We start from the raw sequence: 20,479 nt of genomic DNA, 5'->3' as shown, positions 1-20,479 counted from the left end.
GTCAGTGCAGGCAGGGTGTATCGGCCATCCCGCTCCGGTGTGACGTTTCTGCTGCAAAGCAAATTATATATATATATGAAAAAAAAAAACAACAACAACAACAAAAAAACAAAAACAAAAGCAAAAACTAAAAAAGTGACCAGAGCGCTCGACAGTTTATTTGTGAGCCTTTCCCATTTCCTTGCAGCCCCCTCCTGAAGGGTCTCAGCACAGCCAATAACAGAAGACCACCGACCCCCCCAATGTGGCCATCTCTGCTCCGACAACATGCAGCCGTGGATCCGCGGAGGCAGCCGGTGAGACCCGGGCTGAAGTAACAGGCTGCTGCGTTTGGATAAACCCGGAGAAACTTTCCTCCCCGGCTGGTGCACGGTGAACTGTGACCGCTGCTGAGTGTGTGTGTGTGTGTGTGTGTGTGCGTGTGTGTGTGTCTTTCTTTCCGCACCGCCTCTCACTTTATTCCTATGTGGGTGAGCAGTGTGTTTGTGGCACCTCCCCGCTCCTCCTTAGATCCAGTTGCCCCCTTGTGCCTTTCAGGCTGCACCATGCATTTCTCCTTCGCCTCCCGGCTCCTGTAGTCAGAGCAGGTTCCTCCAGCCGCCCCGCTTTTGGACTTCGGACCGTGCGTCATGCCGAGACACCTGAAGCACACTCTGGTGCTGGACCGCGTGGTTCCTTTGTAACTGGATCTACTTTTTCCTGTTTTTTTGTTTTGTTTTGTTTTTTTGTTTTTTGTGTGTGTGTGTGTGTGTGTGTGTGTGTGTGTGTGTTTCCTTTGGAGGGAGAGGAGGGCATGCAGTCCTGGTCTCAGGAGAAGAAGAAAGTAGGAAGAGAAGTGTGAGCAGCGGCAGCCAGAAGGAGGGACAGATCATCTCAGAGACTCGAACTTTACTTGTAGATGTTTGATCAGGCCACGACTATGGGCGATGGGAGCCACCGCTGTGGACCCAACCCGCTGTGCCCGGACCGGGTGGAGACAAAGTGCCGCACAGAGATAGGGAGCCGGTCCCCGGTTCAGAGCTCCACCGACACCCCGGGGACATCAGCGTCCACACCGACGTCCTCCAGCGAGGATGGACACGACAAACTTTTGGGAGTGGACCCTGACTACTGTCGGAGGATATTAGTGAGGGGTAAGTGGACCGAAACACATCCAACACTGATTTATTCTGTGCGTAAAAGTCGTCCCCAGACTGGGAATCCACGACAGCTTCCATTTAAGTTCACTGTTGTCTCACTCACAGTAGGACGCAAAATCACACACTGACAACAAAACCAGCTTTGAAATATAGAAAAATATTTCAATCTGACACCAAATTCTGTGTTTAAAAAAACAAACAAACAAACCAACAAAAATAAAATAAAATAAAACCTGGATGTGAATCTGCTTGGTGCTTCTATCACTAAAAAAATAATTTTATTAAAAGTAATGTGTTAACAGTGCAGGCTGTGTGACAACAATGGGCTACTTTCACCTCAGTGATACCTAAAAGATTGGAGCACAACACCACAAGTTTAAATAATTATTTAAAATGAAAGAAATATTTCCCAGTCTAAAGTTAAGTCACAAAAAATGGCACAGCTTGGAGCAGTTGAGGCCAATCCTTTGTCCTTGAAAAAAAAAAAAAAAGAATTGGTGAAAACTATTAAAAATGCCCATTATGGAGTATTCTCCATGTTTAGTTGTAATATTTTTATTTTTATGTGTAAGTCGTCTTTCTCTGTGACCAAATCTGTGTGTTTGAAAATCAAACATGAGAAAGTCCAGAAAACAAAGGAAAAACTGCTCAGGAAGAGAGTGGAGATGATGATGATCAGGTGAAATTCAGTACGGTGGCCTTCATCAACAAAAGAGCTGAGAGCTGTGTGTGTGTGTGTGTGTTAGTGTGTGCATCACAAGCTGGTTGCCTTTGTGTGCTTACGTTATGCTAATGGAGAGCAGGATAATATTTAATTTGCTGTAACACTGAGTGTCCACACCCTCCTGCAGGAGGCCAGCAGTCTCTGGATGCTGGAGACTTCATAAAATAAAATAAAATACAATAAAACACTCAGCCAATACAGAGAATTTCCATACAGAAATTAAAATTAGTCGTAAATAATACAAATAAAATAATAAAAATTTTAAAAATGTATTTAAAAGATAATTTTATGTCTAAATGGTCTAAAACCAATTCTAACATTATTTAATGTTTGCAAGTGTAAATTATGGAAAATTAAACTGCACAGTTAATGTGTTACTTTTATGCTGCATGGAATCCAAAACCATGTTTGGACCCATCAGTTATTTAAGTTTATTTGAATTTAGGATATATATAATTATTATTTCTTCCCATAAACTAAAAAAATGACATTAAATCGTCACTTCAGTGAGGAAAAACAAATATTGTGAATCATGAAGAAGCCACATCTTGTGTAACTGTGTACTTTCAAGAGCCTTTCAAGAGCAAAATGGTCCATTCAGAAGTCCATAAGGGGGAAAAAAGAGAAAATGAAATATCAGCTTGTATTTAGGTGGCAGCTTTTTGCAGTTGTGTGTCGCTGTGTGCCGGCCTGTGGATGTTCTGCTGTCTGGTTCTGTTGGATTCTGTGATTCGGTGATCTGTTGGTGCCAGAGGCGGCACATTTAGTCAGAGAACAACACCGACCGGTGACTTTGAATACTGAGAGGAGCAGAGATTGAGAAAATTATAGAGAAAGCAGATTTAAAAAAATAAAATAAATAAATAAATAAAGCTGCTTATTCAGAGCTCACAGCCGAAATGACTGCAAATGTAGCAGCTGCAGGAATAATAAAAAATACTCTTTTCTTCATATAGATTTCTATATATACACATAATCCCATATGAGCTGCTGTCATCAGAGTAGGTCTTGTGTGTTGTTAGCTGATCATGGAGTCCCTCTGAGGACGGAATGGCCTGCAGAAGGACAGAGAAGACAGAGACGTGAGCCCGGTCTTGGTTCAGATCCTGCCCTGAGTGGACTGGGGGCGGGGGGGAGCTGCAGTGTCAGGGTCTGTTTGTGAAGCTGAGTCTAGATGCTCGGGTTTTCCGCGGAGAGGCCGGGGTCACCGAGAGGTCAGCAGGTCTGCGTGCACAGCCGCCGGGTCCCTCTGTGCAAATGTTCCCATTACAGTTTCAGCCATTTAAAAAAAAAAAAAAAATCTTTTTAAGATCTGGGTCTCCCTTCAAAATGTGCAACTGCATGCCGCTGTATGGTGGCATATAAGGCCTCTGCTGCAGGAATCTCAGTCGACTGGCAACACTTTACGCAAAAACCATTCTGCGTGCGTAAAGATGGAGATCTCTCTGGCACGTTTCATTATGCAGCTCGGGCGTGTGTAGGTTAACCAAACACTGTGATTGAAATAAGTGTTTAATACAGATCAGGACGCGCAGGGAATAGAACTGATGAATCATTATCGTTATTAATCCCCCCAGAATTTAATGATTCTCCTTTCACATCTTATTTATGCACATTTTTATCACAACGCCTTCAAAAACCTTCAGCAGTCGTTACACACACAAAAAAATAAAATAAAGAAAGAAACTTGTAGCCCTCTGATAGAAACTCTATGTATGATTGGTTCAATCAGTATTGTTTCATATTTAATTCAGGGCTCTCCATTTTTCATTGGATTGCATATTTTATGACACCAAAAGCCCGGACAAAGAGGAGGTGTTTTCAGCTGCAGTGTCGTGAACATCGACAAATATTTCATTGTGCAAAAATGAATCTTTAAACCTGGAAAGTTGTCCGTAGTAATGTCTCTGGATTTTTATTTTAAGTGTTTATATATTTATTTATTGTAGCAAAAATGATCAGGATAATGACTATAATGAGTAGATAAAAACTACATTTTTAAACGTGCCATAAACTTCTCTTTAACATATAAATTGTAACCAAAAAAAGTTTTTAAATTGCTGTATTATTTTAAATAGTTCTGATTTTTAAGAGCATTTTTTTAAGAAAATCAGGAGAAAATATTGAAGGAGCTACATTTTTGAGAGATGAACGGGGGTTAACATTAGACAGGCTATGCTGGCCCTGGAGGCACACATGAAATAATCAGAATTATTATTTACTATCATCATCTGTAGTTGTAGCACACAGAGGTGCAGTTCTCCAGAAACATAAATAAAAAATGAACAAGTTCCCAATTTAATCACACACACACACACACAGAGTCACTAAAGGAGACACTAACCAGCAAGAGTGTGTGTGTGTGTGTGTTTCAGATAGAGTCTCCAAGATAGTTTTTTTTTTTATTCACTTGAACATTTTACACTAACTGAATTCACTTCATTTAGCCCAGTAACACACACACACACACACACACACACACACACAGATATAACCTCATTGCAGTCTAAGTGTTGCCTCATTTGTCTGCTCTGTTCAACATGTTAGTGTACAGTTGTGTAAAACTGTATTAAATGAAAAACAGCCATGGGCCTTTCTCACAGAGCAGAGGCTGTTACTCACAATCCCTCTTTGTGTTAAAAACAAACAAACAAACAAACAAACAAACAAAAAAAAAAAGGCACACGTTGTTTGTTGTAGTTGATTTACCTCAAAGACACACAAAGGGGACCTTCAGCATTATAGTCCTGCTCATGAATATTCCAGCAGTCACCACAGAGAAGTGTGTGTGTGTGTGTGTGTGTGTGTGTGTGTGTGTGTGTGTGTGTGTGTGTGTGTGTGTGTGTGTGTGTGTGTGTGTGTGTGTGTGTGTGTGTGTGTGTGTGTGTAAACCCAGCCAGGAGCGAAATCCTTTCACTTCCTCCCTGTATGACAACAACAACAACAACAACAACGATGATGATGATGATGAAGGCAGCAGTATTAATTTTCTTTTTCCCCGGACAGACGCCAAAGGCACCATCCGGGAGATCGTCCTGCCCAAAGGCCTGGACCTGGACCGGCCCAAGCGCACGCGCACCTCCTTCACGGCGGAGCAGCTGTACCGTCTCGAGCTCGAGTTCCAGCGGTGCCAGTACGTGGTGGGCCGCGAGCGCACGGAGCTCGCGCGGCAGCTGAACCTCTCGGAAACACAGGTAAGGCCAAAGGGCGGGAAAGGTGCAGCACTCATTCACGTTTTAGGGAGAAGCTCTGCCGCTTAAACGCGCCATTTTTGTAGTCCAGAGTCCGACACGGAACCAGGCAGGTGTTTTCAATTAGCCGCAGCCTGATGTTGGTGAATGGCTCTTAGAGGCTTTAATTGGCCCCTCAGCCAATCAGAGACCAACCCCCCCCCCCCCCAAGGCCAACACTGGGCTCCCTCTGAAGAAGCTTCCCAAGGCCAAAGCCAGAATAACAAATGTGAAGTTTGGCTTTCACTTCAATGGAAACTGCAAAAATAAGACAGCTGTAAATAATAATCAGGTTTGTGGGAGCTCGTCCATAAAGGCCCAAAACGAACATTGACGTCCAGGGCTGACCAAAGCTAAGCATGTCTTATATGTGCACAATTAGTCCATTTTAAATTTTACAGATCCCGTTCATATAAAACTGATGCATTATTAAAAACACTTGTAACCCAGTTCACCAACAGCATGAACACTGAAGCTTTAAAACGAGAGAGTCAGCACCTTTCTGACACACAGCATGAATAATAATAATAATAATAATAATAATAATAATAATAATAATAATAATAATAATATAATAATAATGCCAAATTATCACTGAAGTACATACGAATGCTTCCTAACTGGATTGTTAGACTGATCTGTGTTGGAGTGACTCAAAGTGCGTCCAAACGAGAGAAAACGGAACAAACAGAAACTCTGTAACGAAGCCCTTCTTTAAAAACAGCAGAAAAAACTGACTGTGGAGTTCAGGATGTGCGTGTTGGTGCAACACGTCCCAAAAAGCCTGCAGAGATGTCACCCCCGCGCGCTTCATTCAAAATCACGAGCCCACCCCCTCGGTGTTTTCCATCACGTCCGCTGCCCAGCTCACACTGCGCCATAACAACCACAGTCTGATTCTCTCAGAGTCGTTTTAATAAACGTGCAGCTGCAGGAACACAGCAGAGGTCCCGTTAACCTTTTTTTTTTTTTTTTTTTTTTTCCCTTTGACACAAATTTCAAAGAAATAGTTTTGAGAACTAATATTTGGCAAAAGTCCGTGTGACCGACATGAAACTCACTTCACAAATCCTCTGCGTTGGCTGTATCATAGGCTGTTATACTTTCCTTTTAAATTTCAGATAATTTTTTAAAGACATAAATCTAATTTTATTTTATTTTTTATGTGGGTATTTAGAGGAGGGGGGCTTGCAGAGAGTCCTGTCTTTATATCTCTGCGCTGTAAAGAGTCAGCATTCACTGCAACCAAAGATAAATGAAATTCACCAATAAAATACAAAACATCCCAGGAATAAATATCCACACATTTAAAGGTTTTTCATATTTATTAGAGTTTGAACCTGTGCCTGTAAACAGCAGGAGTCAGGAGTCTGGGCCAGACTTGTGTTAAAACACTTGTTGCAGGAAGTAAAAACACACAAGCAGGAATTTGCGCGCCATCACTGTGAAACCAACTAAAAAAAAAAAAAAAAAAAAAAAAAAAAAAAAACACAACTCAAACATAAAGGTGATGGGTGTGTGTGTGTGTTTGAGCACAGAGCAGCCACTGTGTCCCTCATTAGTGCTGACACTAGGGGTGTTAATGGGAGGGCCCCAGCTTCCTGCTGCTGTTCAGGGGTCGCTGTGCAGCAAAAGGACTGGCTGAATGAAACCGCCTGAAAACTGTCTGACCTTCGAGTGAGAGCAAAATGTAAATAATCAAAGTCTCCCCAGTAATGGCGAGAAATATTAAGCCCATTGCACAGGAATTTCATTATGTTGTGTTGCAGCTTTTAGGCGCCATCGAAAAGGCTTTTAGTCGACATTAGTGGCGATTTTCTTTCTCATCGTCGTCCTCTTTCTTTATATTTGGGGCTTTTGAATGTTTTAAGCAAATACGCCAGTCTGAGCCAATCATGACAAATCAGTGAAGGAAACGATGGAAACTCTCAAACCTTCAGCTGCTTTGTGTGTTTTCTGCTTTCATTTTGATCTATCTGGGCACTTTTTTTAATCCTTTAAAAGTATTTTTATTTCTAATAATAATAAATAAATAAATGCTCCTGGAGGCCTGAGTCATAACTGAAAAAAAAAAAACCTTTGGTTTTATTTTGCTAAACAGAATAAAACTTTTCCCACACTTGTTGACAAAGCTGAATAAAAACGAATTTTTAATTTTAACTCAGTCTGAATCTGCAGCAACATCAAAAACAAAAAAAGACAATAATGCAACACTTCCAATTAAATTCAGAAACAATGAGCTTTTCGTTGTTTGTTTGTTTGTTTTTGTTTTTTTTTTTTTTTACAGAAACCAGAAAACTCTGAAGCATCAGACAGATTTTATAACGAACCTTTATATAAACATGATAATAAGTGACAGACTCATACTAATTACAGTAATATGGCAGTTTGGATCATTACGTGTTTTTTTAAACAATGTTTGGGGATTTGGTCATTGACCCATAATGTAAGTCCAATTAGTTTGGTCAGGTATTCAAACGGATCACGCAATGAGCCAGCACACATTGGAAACACACACAGACACATACGTATACTTATAGGGATTAATAGAGACTTTAAATTAAATTTACATTTTTTTGAACAAGCGGAAGATTGTTGATTAAAAACGATTATTACTGATGTAAATTAATGCCGCACCGAATTTGGATTAAAAAGAAAACACGAATAAATACTTAGTTAAAATACTAAAAGTCATTTTTTTCACCTTCAAAAGGACAAAAAAACTGACTTTGTTTGTAACTTCTCACTTGACTATATATATATATATATATATATTTGATTGAGTATAAAAATTAATTACAAAAATCACGTATTTAAAAGCCTGCTATACGAATACCATATGTATTTTTTTTAAAGATCCCATTTTTATTTTTGTTGCTCACTCCGAATAAGTTTTGCAAATACATTCTTCCATAGGAACATGTCTTAGTTTTTCAGTTTCACCTATAAGCGTGAATTTGCACCGAAGAATTTAAAGCACAAGAAGAAAAAAACTGACTTTTTCTTCCTCATTATACTTAAAAGGTACAATTGAGTCTAAGAAATACAGGAGGTGAAGTACAGCTGATATTTTCTTTTCCACCTGTAGGCCCAAATATCAGGTGTGAACGCGTCAGTAGGAATTTATTGTCGTCTCCAAGTATCGCGAGAAGACACCGTAACTCTCGTTAATCTCGCTGCTGTGACTCGTTACCGTGTAATCCGTTACCGGCTCTGAGCTCTGCCTTCATCCCGGCAGGTGGCTCCAGGCTACCGGATAAACCACCGGTGGGGGTGTCATGCACATGCACGCGTGCACACACACGCCCCCCCCCCCCTCCACACACACACACACACACACACACACACACACACATTTCACCTTTATGGTCAGTTTGCTCCCACACTAATGGAGACTCATGGAGGCTCCTGCTCTTATTGTGAAAGGTATATTGTGTGGATAGAAGTACTTCCTGTCTGAGGTCTGGATTTAGCTCTAACTACTTCTTCTGTGAGGACAATTTAAAAAAAAAAATTGTTAAAACAAATGCATCACACTTCTTTCATCTTTTGGAGGATTATTTATCTTTTAGGTTGAAGTAAATTCAGTGTTGAACTGGCAGAGAGGCTTCAGCAGATTTCAGGACGCCCTGCTGTGTGGTCACTTTAAGCTCTTCCTCATTCATTCCCACTGCAGCAGACATAAACTCAGCCATTGTTTGGCTCTATTGTTGTTTGCAGCCCTTCCATGGAGAAGCTATGGATTTAATGGTCTCTGGTCTAATCCTGCAGTAAACAGGAGGGAGCTCAGTGATGGAGTCGTGTTATATCTTTAATGTAAAGCTGGCTGAGCAATGTGCAGATGTGGGCAAACATTTGCATCTGTTTTTGCTTTAGTGCACAGTGAGGCAGTATTTTGGTTTGGCATGGCTGAATGTTATTTATGAAGGGATGATTCTTTTTTTTTTTTTATTATCTTTTATTTAGCGTTCTTTTGGAAAAGTACAAAGACTTGAATATGGATGTAAACATGAGCGCAAATTTTTAGGAATATTTACTGTGAAATTGACACGTTAGTTTGTGCTTTAAGTTGTTGGAAGAAGTTGCTGCTCTCACTCCGTGTTGGTCTGTCCCGACGTCGATGTTGTACCTTGAGTTCAACGGTCTCTAACGCACCAGAGCATCTCTGACTTTTTACTTCTTAATTCACTGAATTGTCTTCCAGGAGGACGAGGAAAAGCTCAGGCTGAGATCCACAACTTGTCTTCTAACATGTTTCTCTGCCTGCAGAACAAAGCGGACATGAGCTCAAGTTCAAACCTGCAGATTTCAGAACCTGTCAGTTTTATTCTGAAATCCAATTTTTGAGTTGACAGATCTATTCTTTCAGAATTTCATTTTGGGGCCTTTTTTCTAATGAAACCATTCAGATGTTGTGCCGGAAAGTTTGACAGCCACATGCTGCGATAGCTGCTGCAGACTAAAGACCACCACCCACAATAACGTGAACGCTCCCACCCCTGACAGGTGACGAGGTTTGGTATCAAACAGCCTCAGGCACAGTTTAGTCAACGGTGCGACGACTTTCAGATGACGCTTCTTGTTGCTGTCTCGTGTTTGTTTCTTTTTGTGCTTGCGGCTTTCAGGACCATGTTCAGATTGAAGGTTAGGTATCGTCCCGTCTTTAGTCAACCATGACCTCGTTTTGTCGTGTCAAACATCCTGCAGATAAAATGCGTTTTTGTAAATATATCATGAACTCTTTCACAAATGAAAGTGGACAAATCTAAATCTCTTTTGAAAAAGTTGCTCCGGTTTGTGCAACAGATTTTGAAATGTATCTATGATCTATTTGTGTCATACACCGCGACCGCTGATTTTGGTTCATTGAAATGAAAAAATATTTTTACGTTTGTCCACTCAGACAGAAGTCAAAAAAAGACCATGTGAGGTTGAACCCTGGAAAAAAATATCTGTTTCCCTCTGTGGAGTGAGGAGACAAGACACCAAGTTTGTGTTTGTGTGGGTCTGTGCTCGCATTGTTCTCCATGATGGCCCAGACAGACGGCGTCTGGCCACTTGTCTGGGGCGTAGAGGACCCGGCCATGACGTATAGCTGTGCAGATGTAGCAGAGAGGCGGCGGCACAGTTCGGCCATTGTCCCGACGCTCTGAATGGAGAAAGAAATGGGAAGGGAGGACAGATCGGGAGACGGACACTCGACGCTTTCAGCTAACGTGTTTGTGCTTCGTGCTGTAGACTCACAAACGCCTTCCTCTTCACACCGCGCGACTTAAAGCCAGATCATCATCTTCACAAAAGGCACTCCGCTCTGACTTGATGGTCAGGAGGAACCTGTGAGGCTTTGATTATCTAATCAGTTGATTAGATAATCAAAATAACATAGTGGCAATTAAGGCTTAGTTTCCTTTGTCCTTGATCATTTTCTCAGATTGAATTGAGTTGTTTCATCAACTTCTAGCAGAGTCAAGTGTGTATCAGTGTGTGTGTGTGTGTGTGTGTGTGTGTGTGTGTGTGTGTGTGTGTGAGGCCAAGAATAGTGTAATAGTCCAAACATATGGAGGAGCAAGTAATCCTCCTCCTGATGTGAAATGTGAAAGCAGGCAAATCAACAAAACAGGACACAAGAGGTTTTTACTTTTCTTCTGTCACACACAAAGACACACAGACACACACCCTGATTGCCTCAAGTCTGACCCAGAATTAACGCAACAATCACTGCGGTCAAAGGTTGTCTATGCAACCACTTTGTGTTGTTGGCTAGGCAAATGTTTAATTCAATTAAAGGGGCAGATTACCTGTGTGGCAGCTTCCAGACACCTGCCGGATGGAAGGGAAGCTGAATCCCCACCACGTGTTCACACCGGCTCCAAACACTGACACATATCTGAAACAATCATCGGTTTTATTTGCCCAGCGGAGGAAGAAATGCTCAGCGTAAACACTCAATTATGAGCCGTTAAATTCTGCTGCTGCAAATTTATTTTAGTCAGTTAGTCTCAGTTTGACAACTTATCTTTACTCCACACGCATTCTTATCACAAACTCAGCTGTAAGTCTGACTTTTCATTTTGTCAAAAGCATTATTTTAGAAGTTCGAGGTTTGAAAGTAGCATAACACTTTTTTTTTGTATTCAGATAAAACCGAAAAATGGAAGAAATAAAAGAAAATTGAAGTCTATTTACATGTAAATTGGTTTTATTTCAAATATTTTTTCCCAACTTGTTGCCTTTTCATTGAAAGTCAGTATTTGTCTGTAAATCACTAAAATTATTGATAATTCGATCTTAAAAGAAAAATGTGAAAGTGTTTGAAAGCTCCACATCAAAATAAATCAAATTTAAGTTACATTACCTTAAATGAAAAATATTAAGTGTTACTGGGTGGTAATGAAGCTTTTTATATTTTATTCACTTATTCCAAATGTTTTTTATTATAAAAAAAATATATACACTACTATTAAATATTATATTATAAACCAGAAGAAACCAGAAGAAAACTGAAACACATTAAGAACAAATGTGAAATATGTCTGACAACATTTAATAAATATTCTTAGTTGTTTTCCAACTTGTTTTTAAAATCGTACATCAAAAATTTTCTCCCGGTGGTTTAATATTTCCTGTGTGCAGGTGTAAAGTGAACGCTTTAAAAATAAGTCAGGTGTTTACAAAAATAAAAATTCAGGCAGCTGATGTGGAAAACAGACTTCTGTGTCACGCTCTTTTCAGCCATGACAGCAAAATGAAATATGATTTGTAAAATATTGGAGGAAACGTGTTCCTGTTCAGCTCTGGGCTTCATGTGTCGGCAGTAAAGACCACAGGTGATTGCAGTGACTGCGGGGTGACATGCAAGAAAAGTCATGGACCACATTCAAACCCCTGCTGAGCTTTCTTCTTCTTTTTTCGGGGAGGGGGGGCTCATCTCTGGCGTTACAGTATGTGAGGGGAGGAGGTAAAGGCTATTATCTAAACCTGGAGGGGTTCACTCTGGTCTGGTGGGAGCAGAGAGAGCTGTGAATGGAGGGAGAGCAGGCGAGGGAGGAGGGAAAGAGGTGGACCTCGCAACGGTCCCAAGTGCTTTTGTGGTAAGGAGGATTAGGCAGCCATATCTACTGGCGATTCTATAAGATGGGGTTAACCCCTGGCTGAACCTGGGTAGACATGTGCTGCAGCGGTGGAGGACCTGATCAGGTTTATTCAGTGTTAGGTGATGATGGGGGGGGGGGGGGGGGGGGCGTCAGGTAAAATGCAACAATGGTGATGATGATTTTGAGCGTAAGAGCCCGGGAGACAAGGAGGTGGCTGCACAGAGGACGGTATCACAAATTAAATAAGACTGAAGAAAGCAACAAAAACAAACACTCTTTGATCTGGTTAAATAAACAGGGCATGTTACAACAGACGAGGTGTTGGATTGACATTTATATATATTTAAAACCAAACTTAAACAGCATCCTCACATGTATTTGAATAACTAATAACAAATCTCGACACATGTTAGGTCATTTTAGTCGTATTCTTAAAAAGGTGGAAGTAGAAGTAATGGTTTTAATGGGTGCTGGTTTCATTGTTCTAACCTGGAAGAGTTTTGATAAAAGCCTGATATGTTGAGCCATCACACACACAGTTGGGCTCATCAGTGATTCGTCTCGATGACATACGGTACAGCTGAGCACACGCTGGCAGCCGCTGGTCGCTCACATCACACACAGCTGAGTGTCCGCTGGTGCGTTGTGTGCAGTTTTAATGGCTGCTGGTCCACCTGGTACAAAATCCACAGGAACAGAGCTGCGGCCCATCACATGCCTGGGATCAGGGGGACTGAACGGGGTCATGGAAAGTGTGAAAGACATTCACCAAGTGTCCTTCTTAAAGACTTATCTGCATTAAATGGCCAGACAGGAGAGTGTGTTAATGGCTTCCATTCAGTTCAGCTTTACGGCATCACAGCGAATCAAGTAAGAATTATAGAAGCATCAAAACAAACAAGTGCAATCGTCTTCATTCCTGTTTTCTCCATTTCAGAGAACAGAGCTGATTACTATTGATGCCTGGTTGATCTGTACTCTGGGTCTTGATCTGGCTTAACCTTTCTACCTCTAGCCCAGTTTACCCTCAGCGCTGTTTGCAGCTGTGCAGATTCACAACGCCGGCCTGTGATTGGCCGAGCTCTGCCCGACTGGCCTGCCTATTCATGCACGTTGTTGGTCCGCTCATCTCTCCCTGACCTTGAATTTACCCCACCCTGCCTGCATTTACCCTCCATCCTGTCATTTTTATAGCCTACCTTGGGTTTTGTCTGCTGCTGCTAAGTCCCTCCACAGTGTGTGTGTGTGTGTGTGTGTGTGTGTTGGGGGTGGGGGCATAACATGGGGAAGTATCTTTAAAATGTAAAAAAATATAAAAGATAAAAAATTGTTTCATTTGATTTTAGACATGGAAGTGGGAGCTTTTTCATTTGTTTTTATAAATGAATAACATAAATGATATATTCATATATTATTATTTTTTTTACTTTACTTACTTACTTACTTTACTTTACTTTACTTTAAGGACGCACTAAGTCAAGTTCTTCTTATGTGTATGTCTGAAAATATCTTTTTTCTTTAGAGCTGGCACAGAGAAGAACAGGCAAAGAAGGAAAAAAGGAAAAGCGACAAACGACTCGCTTCGCTGCTTTCAAGTCGTATAAAAATTTTTACCTTGTTTCAAATTGTGACTTAAAAGCCATTTAGAGTTTAGTGATCATCTGTATTTTTCTTACTGTCCAGAAAAACCTTGTGAAGAGATCGAAACCATTAGTAAGACGTGTCCGTGTATCTGAAGCCTGATGTGTCACAGAGCTCCATTGTGGGCAGTGTGAAGAGTCACATCTTCTTCCCACGTACTATGAACATGAGCGCCGTCGTTTATTTTCCATCAGTCTCAGTGGTAAATATTGCTTCATTCGCCAAATGTGCATTCAACAAACAATGCCCGACTCTCTTAGTTAATTTCGCTGCCTTTTAAATCTTCAATCTGTGCTTTTGTGCTCTGTTTTTAGGTCTTTAGGAGAAAACTGAGAGGTCGTTGCTGAAAGCCACAGAGCAGGGACAGACAAATACAAACTGTGGAGGATATAAGATGAACTTTTGACCCCAAAACTTTATTAATTAGCATTTTAATAGAGGAACTTCCTGTTGCCCTGTTCTGCTCATCTCTCCTTCCATCTTTCCTGGCTTTGCCACCTCAGTCCTACCCTCCTCACCCTGGCTGCTGTGTCCTTGCCCCACTAGGCCAGAGTGCAGCAGGGTCCCGAGGGCACGGCGGGGGCAAATGCAGGTCACGTCAGATGTAGATCTGCGTTGGTAATCTCTGCCCCAGCTCTGAACTTGGGATCCCATTAAAAGGGATTTACATCCAATAGTGTAGATGTACTAAAGGCAGCTTTGCTTTCTTCTCTTCCCGTCATTTTCCCTTTCTAATAAAATCCCCGTAAAACACAAGCCAGCCAGCTTTTTTTTTTTTTTTTTTGCCCCCCCCCCCCAGAGATTGGTAGTAGGCCTGTGGTGTGAACGGAAGTCTGAGCCACGCCCACAGTGCAGTGATAAGGGAAACGGTTTACGTTTGGAGTCCATCTGTAGTGAAAGCCCTTTATGGGATGGAGGAGGAGCTTCCTGTCCCTCCCTCCGCCTCCTCTGATTCGTTGCTGGCGTCACGGTTCCTCTGTGAGCTGCGGGATCCTCTGATCCCATTATTTGTGTCATGGTCAGTAGCTGAAGCTATGATCTCACTGGCCCGTTGAGCCTGCCTCCGCAGCGCACTGATACTGAAGTTAACAGCGCTCGGCCTGATTACTTCCAAACGATCTGCACCTACGTTCACCTGACAGGCTTTGCATCTCTTAGCATCTCCTCGCCATGCTAACTCAGGTGTTTTAAAAGTTAATACTGCCAGCTGCACAAAGGCGGCTGTGTGAACGTGCAACAGTGTAGCACCTCTGACTTACATGCAGGAAGAAGGAAGTTCACCTTTTTGTTTCCTGACTGTAACTACATGCCTCATTCGTCCTCCCCTCACAATAATCTGTAATTTTAGTTGCCATCGTTCCGACCTTTCTCTAAAATGAATCAGACACCGAGGACTTCGCTGCTGAAAGGAAAAAAAGTTTTTGTCCAATATGAATGTCCTTGTCAGCATGATCAAGAGGAAAACATGTCATCACAACAAAAGTGATACCGCCGCAGAGACTCACTTCCTGTCTGCTGACAGTGAGGTCAAAGTAACTGGGAAAAGAGCTTTGGTTGTTGGCTCCATATCAACGAGATGAGATTGGCTGTCTTGGTCCTGGCATGTTATCTGGGATGGTTAAACTTCTTGTTACCTTTTGCTCTGTAAAGATCACAATTATTTGTCTGGATTCTTTAAAAAAAAAAAAAAAACATTCTTAGTTTTAGTGTCATGGTTTGCTGCCTGACTTGTGTTTCTTCTTGTGACTTTGGATCAAAACTAATTATCTGGTCACAGACAGGGTGTAAGGGAAGAGCAGTGGAGGGGAGTGTCAGGAAATATTGTTTTCATTTTCTGCAACGGGATTCATCTTTATTTTTATTTTTTATTTTTTGCCTTAAAGTCCAGGAAAGCAGCAAACAATGTGAGAGTGCTGCGCAGTGTGATTTCAGTGCCGGTCAATGAGCAGGTAAATATTTATCTATTGGAAGGTTAAGATGCAGATTTTTGCATCTTACAGAAGCACATGTGTGTGTGTGTGTGTGTGTTCACTTACCCCTGCTGTGTACCTCCATCCCGTCTTTGCACAGACTTCATGCATACATGTGTGTAATTGTGTTGTCTTGCTGTTGGGCAACACAATAAATGATTATGAAACTCTTCTAATTGAGCTAAACCACAGACTGCTCAGGGATTACACATTTCTGCAGGAGTTGAAGGAGTTTCTCTTTAAATTGCCTGCTTTCAATCCCCATTTATCGGGGATTAGGTTACTGGATTTCTGTGAAAATCACAAGGAGTTCAATGGAAAAGTCTCTTGTGTGTAAATAACTTTCAGTGGTCTGGTGGATGAACTTGCTCAGGGCGGATGAGAGATGATTATGTGGAGTAACACACTTGAAGCCAACTTTATGCTTCACTTTCTGTGTTTTTATTACACAGGATTTCTCCTGTGATTGAAAAAGCAGAGCAGTCTCAGGTTAATTTAAGGAGTTCCTTTAAGTTACATTTTTATCTGGATCTCTTGTGCCAGCTTCCCTGTTTTATGTCTTTTGTGTGTTTGGAAAATGATTGTTGGACTGCTCAATCATGAAAATAATCCTAATCATAAGTCACTTGAATCTATTTCGTGACACCTGCTCTTTTTTGAATGAACTATCCTAAAAGAAACAATGGAAACCATCACTGATGCTTCTGATGTATCTGTATTCTAACATATCTGTCCATATGTGGCAACTAAAATCTTCTTTCTGTGACTTTGCAAAAGCAGCTCTCTCCAAACTATGAACATCCTTTGATTTCTTGAGATAAGACAGAAATGTGCCTTCAACGATCGTCCGCAGAGGAAATCTAGAGTTGAGCGTAATAAGAAATGAAATAAGTGATGAGCTGAATGATCCCTAGCTGGAGCACGGGGGGTGTTTCTGCAGCTGTCCTGGGGCAGGTTGGAAGACTGGACTGGCTCAGAAACAGAGATAATGAAATGAGTCCATGAATGTTCTGTTATTATCTGCCCGGCCTTCCTGCAGGCCTCACTGTGAGATGTACAGTCTGTAAAAACGCAGCTTGCTGTAACTCGGTCAGGATTAAATACATTTTTCATTTGTGCGATTCCGATTGGAGGCGGCTCTCCGTGCAGCGATCTCCCGTGACCCCACCGTGCCCTCCAATGAACATCGCACCCAGCCCCAACTTATCCACACGCTATACATTAAAGCTCCGCTGAAGGCCATCAATTAAACATGGCTGCCAAGGACAGGCAGAGTTCACCGAGCTTCTCTCAATCTGCTGCTGCGGGTGGCGTGATGGCTCCTGTGGTGAAACTCGAGAGTTTGCTGGCGTGAGAGAGGACGACGGCACAGATGTTGGGAGATATTTTTTTTTGTTTGTTTGTTTCTGTTACAGTTTTGCTTTCTTTTTTTCTCCTCAGGTACCAAATCCGTGCAAAAAAGCTTGAAGTGTGACGCCTCTACTGGCTTTGTTTGTGAATATATTGAGACTTGCATGCATGAGGGAGTCTCCAAGCTGCTCCTCAGTGTAACTGAGCTCATAGTCCCACTCTGTATACCTCTAATATCACTGCCCACTCCCATATGTACATTTCTGGCCCGTTAGAGCTATGAAGTGTGAGAAAGGAGAGTGCATGGGGCCAGCCATGATCAGCCATGAGTTGATCCAGCGGCTGGCGCCATGGGATTACAGCATCTCTGCTTGTTCTGCACGGATTTATGCGTGTAGGACCGGTTTATGGCGAAGGTGTTGCGTGCTCTCACCGCTCGCAACCGTCAGCGAACCAAACATGCTACATGGTAAATGTGCATCAAGCAGAGGTCACAAAGAAGTCAGTCACACGTGGGCTCGTCAGCTTTTGGGCGTGCACAGCAGCGTAGGAAATCTGTCAGGGGATGAACTGAGTTAGCTTCATGTTTAAAACTCCGTGAGTCTCAGTGAGGAGAAGAAAGGGACGGTAGCTCACGATTTAACACAAGAAACTCCCCCGGGAATAAAACTGTGGTTTCATCTCATCTTGTTCAAGTGTCCTACATGTAAAGTATTCTGGCCCCCAAATTTCCCCAAGTGTTTGGAACAATTCGATGATGTGAATCTCCCTGGTTGTGTTGTTGCAGGTCAAGGTCTGGTTCCAAAACCGCCGGACCAAACAGAAGAAGGACACCACCAAAGATTCGGACAAACGTTCTTCCTCCACGTCTGAGTCTTTGGCCACCTGCAACATCCTGCGCCTCTTGGAGCAAGGCCGCCTCCTGGCGGGCCCCGCCCCACCTCCCAACTCCCTCTTAGGGCCTCCGCCTCACCCAGCAAACGGCTCCCTGCTGAGCAGCCCGGGTGGAGGCTCCTCCACTTCCCCTGGAGTCAGCAGCAGCACTCCTCCCAGCTCCCTACCCGGGGGGACTTTTGGGCTGTCGCTGCCGTCGCTGGGCGGCACCCCGCCTTCACCCCGGTTGGGCGTCCCGCCGCCGCACTCTCTGTGTTTCTCCATGCCACTGCTGGGCGGCGCTCATCATGAACTCACATCCACTTACGGCTGCGGCTCCTCAGCTTTTGAGCCATACATGCGACTAGACAGGAAAGAGGCAGATTTGGGTGGCAAGAAGACGGTTTCTTAAGTAATCTGTTGCTCTTGGGGACAGCCCAGGACTGGGACTTGTCTTTGTAAGAGCTTTTCTCCCCATTCTCTCACCCTGCCGCCTGTTTGACACTCGATTGCCCGCAGACGGGGGAAAGAAATCACCCCGGATCATGAGAAATGTGAAAAAAGGAAGAGACTAGGTTGTTTTCCTTGCGGCACCGTTTTGTTTGGCACGTTGCCATAAAATGGTGAAAAGGACGTGATGTGACGGAGACGCTCCCACATAAAAAATACAAAAAAAAAAAAAAAAAAAACAACTTGTGAATTTTTGCAGAAATGCTGTGTGTGTATGTTGCGTGAACCCTGACAGACAGATGTTTTCATCGCCACTCTCTTTGCAGTGGTTTGAAGTGACTCTTCATTTTTTGTCCAGTGAGTTTGTACGTGTGGTTTTTTCTCTCTATACAGGCCTTCATCTACTGTTCAGGAAAAAAAAAATAACTTGACATGTGGATAGTTCAGACCGAATCAGTGTCTGAATGAGACGAGTGGTATTTCACCCAAAGCAGTTTGTACACATTTCTATTCAAGGGGCCATGTTTGATTTTAGTTGATGTGCTATCACAATATGGAAGAAACACTGAAAAAAAAAAAAAAAAAAAAGAATCGTAGCATTTTAATATCAGTCTGTTTGGTGTCCAGCAGTAGTTTTTGTAAATTCTTTATTTGACGTGTTTGTTTATGAAATAATATGTGGTAGGATCTGGAGAAATGATGCAAAATCACACCTCGAGATCCGACAGTTTAATATAAAAGAACGTGATAAGAAAGAAGAAAAGGAAGCTGTTTAGATTCTGCCAAAGCATTGATGGATTCAACTTCGGACAATTGTGTCCTCAAGTCAGTAAAGCAAGTTGAGGCCGGGCCGAGAGAAATGACCTTTGAACCCTTCTCAGAGATGTCACAGTTTCTTTTTGAGTAAAAGTCCCGTCACCGCTCAGTAAAGCAGCCTCCCTTTCCAGACGCAAACACGCGTAAACAGACAAACGTTTGCAGCATTTAAAGGAACAAATACATCAGCTGGAGATGAAAACGTTTTGGCTGGCACTCGAGCTGCAAGTGATGAGTTGATTAATCCTTTCAGTGAGAAACAGTCCCTGTGGGTCCATTTTTCCCAAATCTGCTGAAATACAGTTTTCCTTTGTCGTATATGACGCTACATTGATGTGATGTGGTCGTCATGGTTTCAAACGCATCACAACAGCTGACAAACACAAACACAAACACACACGTAGTCCTTTTGGTCATATCTATTTTTCAAATAAATCTCTCCTCTTTTAAATGTTTGATGCAATAAGTTGCAGCATTTCATGAAATTCAGAGTTTAAAAATTTTTAATTTTTCTTTAAATTAATATTTTGTATTTGTTTCCAGTTTTTTCCTTTAAAACATTCGGCCTTCATGCCCTGATAGTCTTCCCCTTGTTCCGTTCCTCTGCTTGCCCCTCATCGAAAGCACTTTATGTTGGTAGGTTTTCATATCGGCCTGCACCTAATTTTTTTTTTGTGCATTTGAAGCCATTTCATTAACAATGGAAAAACTTCCACAATTTTAAAAACCACCAGCTGTAACCGAGTTGGTTTATTCAGAAAATCTTGAGTTATTTTCAAACAAGCAGCAGTTTTCTATCTGCTCCATCTTCTGTAACTGATTGATGTGACCGGCAGTGACCCCGGGGGCCTGATTCACTAAATGTATGTTAATGCAGGACGGGCTGAAGGAAGAAGCTGTTGTGTTTTTCTTTACACACATATGATGCCATATGTCCAGATAGTCTCATTGTCCAGAGAAAATCAAAACTCACCTGTGAGAACCTGCGTTTCCTCACAATTTGCCCTCAATTTGTACGTGTCAGAAAAGTGATCGCCCTCTTTTCATAACTTCCATCTGTCGTCTCTTCGCCGCGTCTCATTTCCTATGTATCTATTCATCTCCAGTCTCCCTCTCATTGTGAGCTTTAATGCGTTTTTCCCTGATCCCTTTCTCTCACATTTACTGAAGGTGACTTGACATTCACTAAAAA

At 42.1% G+C, this 20,479-nt stretch overlaps 1 protein-coding gene across 1 annotated transcript; it reads left to right on the top strand.

The window, feature by feature from the left end:
• Nucleotides 1-898: 898 nt before the first annotated feature.
• Nucleotides 899-18,710, top strand: vax2 (ventral anterior homeobox 2). The gene is made up of 3 exons (XM_029526772.1): nt 899-1,133; nt 4,870-5,057; nt 17,936-18,710. Exons 1-3 carry the CDS (start codon nt 899-901, stop codon nt 18,431-18,433), a joined length of 921 nt encoding a protein of 306 aa, XP_029382632.1. The 3' UTR covers nt 18,434-18,710.
• The last annotated feature ends 1,769 nt before the right edge of the window (nt 18,711-20,479 follow it).

Source organism: Echeneis naucrates, chromosome 18, assembly GCF_900963305.1.
Source record: "Echeneis naucrates chromosome 18, fEcheNa1.1, whole genome shotgun sequence".
NCBI lineage: Eukaryota > Metazoa > Chordata > Actinopteri > Carangiformes > Echeneidae > Echeneis > Echeneis naucrates.
The sequence above is the reverse complement of the archived record's forward strand: the minus strand, read 5'-3'. Positions and strand labels throughout refer to the sequence as shown.